The sequence below is a fragment of the Lycium ferocissimum genome, chromosome 3, assembly GCF_029784015.1.
Source record: "Lycium ferocissimum isolate CSIRO_LF1 chromosome 3, AGI_CSIRO_Lferr_CH_V1, whole genome shotgun sequence".
Classification (NCBI taxonomy): domain Eukaryota; kingdom Viridiplantae; phylum Streptophyta; class Magnoliopsida; order Solanales; family Solanaceae; genus Lycium; species Lycium ferocissimum.
The window spans coordinates 26,822,031-26,826,736 of NC_081344.1; the positions used below are offsets into that span (position 1 = coordinate 26,822,031).

General features: G+C 36.4%; 1 protein-coding gene across 1 annotated transcript; it reads left to right on the forward strand.

Annotated features, from left to right (window-relative positions):
* The first annotated feature begins 1,945 nt into the window (after positions 1 to 1,945).
* Positions 1,946 to 3,959, forward strand: LOC132050122 (probable CoA ligase CCL11). The gene has a single exon (XM_059441184.1). The coding sequence runs from the start codon at positions 2,112 to 2,114 to the stop codon at positions 3,768 to 3,770; it is 1,659 nt and encodes a 552-aa protein (XP_059297167.1). The 5' UTR covers positions 1,946 to 2,111; the 3' UTR covers positions 3,771 to 3,959.
* The last annotated feature ends 747 nt before the right edge of the window (positions 3,960 to 4,706 follow it).

Sequence of the window (4,706 nt, forward strand, 5' to 3'; positions counted from 1 at the left end):
TAAGTTGCGGAGGATGGACCCAATTTAGGGGTTTCACCTATCTGTGTGTTTTAATAATTAATGCAGAAGATTCACCTCATATTGCTTTCATTTAATTCCTTGGCAGTGATAAGTGGAATATTTGAATGTCAACAAATTTAATGTTAAAATTGGAACCGAGGAAAACGAATGATGAAAACAAAGATAGGGGCCGCCCTAGGTCGAGTTTGCCTAATGAAAGTTGATTAGCAACATTGATACTCCTAAGGAAAGTTTGAATAGTATTATCTTTCTAAATATTGAAGGGTAAAATTATCTATACACTTGTTAGTGGGAGGTAGTACAAACCTTTTAGATTAGTTGAATGCATAGAATTTACCTTTGCATGCATATAATTTACCCAAGTATCACGATTGCAGAAAAGGGTAGTCCAACTTAGACTAGGTATTCCTATTTAGTTTAAGAGTAGGCGTGCCACCATCACCAAGGATGAATAGATCTATGGCTCAATACATCCTAGATGGTCTGATTTGGCCTGAAGAGAAATAGAGAATTGATTGTTGATTAAAACCGAGAGATGTTTGTTGGCGTGCAGCTCGTAGATGAGGCAAATGTGGAACACGTTCTCCCCACAAGAGCCTTCCACATTTGCCTCAGCTGTGATTTCTAGTGCTTCGAAAAACACATTCCAGAGCTAATTATTTGCATTTTTTCTTCTTTCAGATCTCATAAACACTCGATATAGAGAAATATTTATCATCGGAGATGGAAACTTAATCTATTAGGTCCTTAATAAGGCGTAATGTTTGGTAGATAGTTGAAATATTCAGATAAGATGTTCCGTTTCCTTTTTACCCTTTTTCTTTTTCTTTTCTGGAGAGCCACTAGTATAGAAGAAAATTTGAATTATGTCTATGGTGAGAATCTAATCTTACTCTAAAAGTACTTGCAAAGGAATCCTATTGGTGAGAAACTACTTTTTCGGTTACATAAATACTACTCCTACGTAGTACTAAGTCTTTTCATTTTCTTTTTAATGTCTTCCAAAAACAGATGGCTACGTTTGAAGTTTGAACGCAATGTTGCATGAGTACAGCAAGTTAATATTGTTGGAAGTTATTCCTACACATGGTGTGGGTTCATCTGCAGTTCTCCTTCTCCCTTTGTGCTATGTCTATGGTGAGAATCTAATCTTACTCTAAAAGTACTTGCAAAGGAATCCTATTGGTGAGAAACTACTTTTTCGGTTACATAAATACTACTCCTACGTAGTACTAAGTCTTTTCATTTTCTTTTTAATGTCTTCCAAAAACAGATGGCTACGTTTGAAGTTTGAACGCAATGTTGCATGAGTACAGCAAGTTAATATTGTTGGAAGTTATTCCTACACATGGTGTGGGTTCATCTGCAGTTCTCCTTCTCCCTTTGTGCTATGTCTATGGTGAGAATCTAATCTTACTCTAAAAGTACTTGCAAAGGAATCCTATTGGTGAGAAACTACTTTTTCGGTTACATAAATACTACTCCTACGTAGTACTAAGTCTTTTCATTTTCTTTTTAATGTCTTCCAAAAACAGATGGCTACGTTTGAAGTTTGAACGCAATGTTGCATGAGTACAGCAAGTTAATATTGTTGGAAGTTATTCCTACACATGGTGTGGGTTCATCTGCACTTCTCCTTCTCCCTTTGTTTATTCCACAAACAAACAGAAAAAGAAATGTTATACCTCGAAAAAATTAAAGCAAAAATAAGAATTCTTGCATGAAAGTACTAATGAGAATTTATGAGAGCCAGCAAAATCCAAATAGTCTATCTTCTACCTCAACTAAACTCTTGCCACTGCAATAAATATCGACCGTCTAGAAAGACACAGACTTAAAAGCCCCATAAAAATAATTCCAAACTTTATCCTTTGTTCAATTTATTATTTTCAGGCAATTCTTGGATCTAAAAACACCCTTTATCCACCTGTATCATTGATTATGCAATGCTTTCCTCATTTTCCTTCAGTATTAAAGCAGAAAACCTCTCAAGTTAACATTGCACTACTCAAATAATCTGGCAACTTGCCAAAACCATATCAAGCCTTGTAGAAAGAAAAAGATAGCTCTAATTGTCTATATAACCATATATGGATCAATTGAAACCAAGTTCTGTTAATTCATGTCCACTTACTCCATTAACATTCTTGGAAAGAGCTGCTATAGCTTATGGAGAAAGTATTTCCATCGTCTACAACTCTACTACTTACACTTGGTCCGAAACATTTGCTCGATGCCTACGCCTCGCTTCCTCAATTTCCTCCCTCATTGGTATAAAAAAAGACCAAGTTGTTTCTGTTTTGGCTCCTAATATTCCACCAACTTTGGAGCTACAATTTGCTGTCCCAATGGCTGGTGCTGTCCTCAACAACATCAATACTCGTCTCGATGCTAAAACTGTCTCGGTTCTGCTCCAACATAGTGAATCCAAGCTCGTTTTTGTCGATTACCAACTATATTCTTTGGTACTTCAATCAATTTCATTGTTTCCATCTAACATGAACCCTCCAATTGTTGTGCTTATTGAAGATGAAAAGTCTGTTTCATTTTCAAGAAACTTGGATTTCGATGAATTCACTACTTATGAGGCAATGTTGGTGAAGGGGAATTCAAATTTCGTTTGGGTTCGACCTGAGAATGATTGGGACTCAATGACATTGAACTACACATCAGGTACAACATCTTCGCCTAAAGGAGTGGTGCATTCTCATAGATCTCTTTTTATTATAACGGTTGATTCTTTAATCGATTGGTCTGTACCAAGTCATCCAGTGTATCTATGGACACTCCCAATGTTCCATTCTAATGGATGGAGTTACACATGGGGTATGGCTGTAGTTGGTGGGACCAACATATGTCTTCGAAAATTCGATGCGAATGTTGTGTTTCATGCCATAATTAAATATAATGTCACACATATGTGTGGTGCACCCGTGGTACTCACTATGCTAGCCAATTCCCCTTGTGCTAAGCCCTTAAAAAATCCGGTGCATTTTCGTACCGGTGGGGCCCCTCCCCCTGCCACCGTGGTTCTCCGAATCGAATCATTGGGATTTGTGGTGAACCATGGGTATGGGATGACGGAGGTGGCAGGGGTGGTGGTGTCATGTATTTGGAAGCCTAAGTGGAACAAATTATCTGCGAATGTGAAGGCGAAATTGAAGTCTAGACAAGGAATTAGGAGCATAGGAATGACGGAAGTGGACGTGGTGGATCCAGAATCTGGAGTCAGTGTAAAACGCGACGGGTTGACAATGGGGGAAATTGTATTAAGGGGTGGATGCATAATGTTAGGTTATTTGAAAAATCAAGAAGCTACGTCAAAATGCATGAAAAATAACTGGCTTTATACAGGTGATGTAGCAGTTATGCACCCTGATGGATACTTAGAAATTAAAGACAGATCTAAAGATATTATTATTAGTGGAGGTGAAAATGTGAGCAGTGTTGAAGTTGAATCAGTGCTTTATTCAAACACTTTTATTAATGAGGCAGCAGTTGTAGCAAGGCCAGATGAATTTTGGGGTGAAACACCTTGTGCTTTTGTTAGTTTAAAGATGGAATTGAAACGAAAGCCAAAGGAGAAAGAAATTATTGATTTCTGTAGGGAAAGATTGCCACATTATATGATACCAAAGACTGTAATTTTTATGAACGAACTTCCAAAAACAGCAACTGGGAAAATTCAGAAGTTTTCTCTAAGAGAAATTGCCAATGGTATGGGGTCATTACCTGCCAGTCGAATGTAAGCACAGAATTTCATATAAATTCTTTCTCATACTATATAATTGGAAAGGTCTTTTTCTTTTTCTTTTTTTAAATTACAGTTGATTCTTTCTGTCAAATGATCTTAAATTTATTCAAAAAGTGCATAATAATGTGCAATTTATTGTATTGTACTCTATATGTGTAATTTTCTGTCCTGTATTTAAGCAAAATGTACCACATCTGTACAACTGATTGATTTAATTCTTTGCAATATGAATTGATACTACAAGAAAAAATAAGAAATACGGTCATTTTGTTTCAATTCTAGATTAATTTTCCTGCTTTTTTGTGTCATGCACAACGATTATTGCATTTCTTCTGTCTAAATTAGATATATTAAACTGCCTCTAGTATTTCTCGAGCTCATAACACATGTATATTAGACTGCTTACACGCACAAGCTAGTACGATAATGATGCTCCCAAAGAAACTCTATATATATAAAAAAAAATGCTATAAGTCACAATGATTAACAAATCAGCATATTTAAATGAATATAAAATATCGCAATAAAAAAATCGATTGACGCTCGAAATCAAAACGATGCCACATAAATTGAGACGAAGCACGTGACTACTAAGCCTAATTTCAAGTCGTGCTACTTGTTTGTTCTGATAGAAATAATGTCAATGAAATTCATAAGCATCACGATTCTCGATCCTAATTCCTAAGCTGAGCATGTGGCTATAAAAACTATGCATTCATGATGTAATTGTGCTCTAATACTCCATTAGAGAGGAGCTTGATCATGGAAGAAGAAACATATATTTTGGGAATTTTCAACGCTCCATTTCATTGAGTTCCTTGAACAATCTGCACATTGAGTTCCTTGAATCACATGGTTGTAAGGATTGTTCAAGGAACTCGATGTCGACGGACGGGTAATAGGCCCGTCAATCTGCACATTGAGTTCCTTG

Coding starts and splice junctions, on each gene's coding strand:
- LOC132050122 (XM_059441184.1), top strand. CDS start 2,112: ATGGATCAATTGAAACCAAGTTCTGTTAATTCATGTCCACTTACTCCA.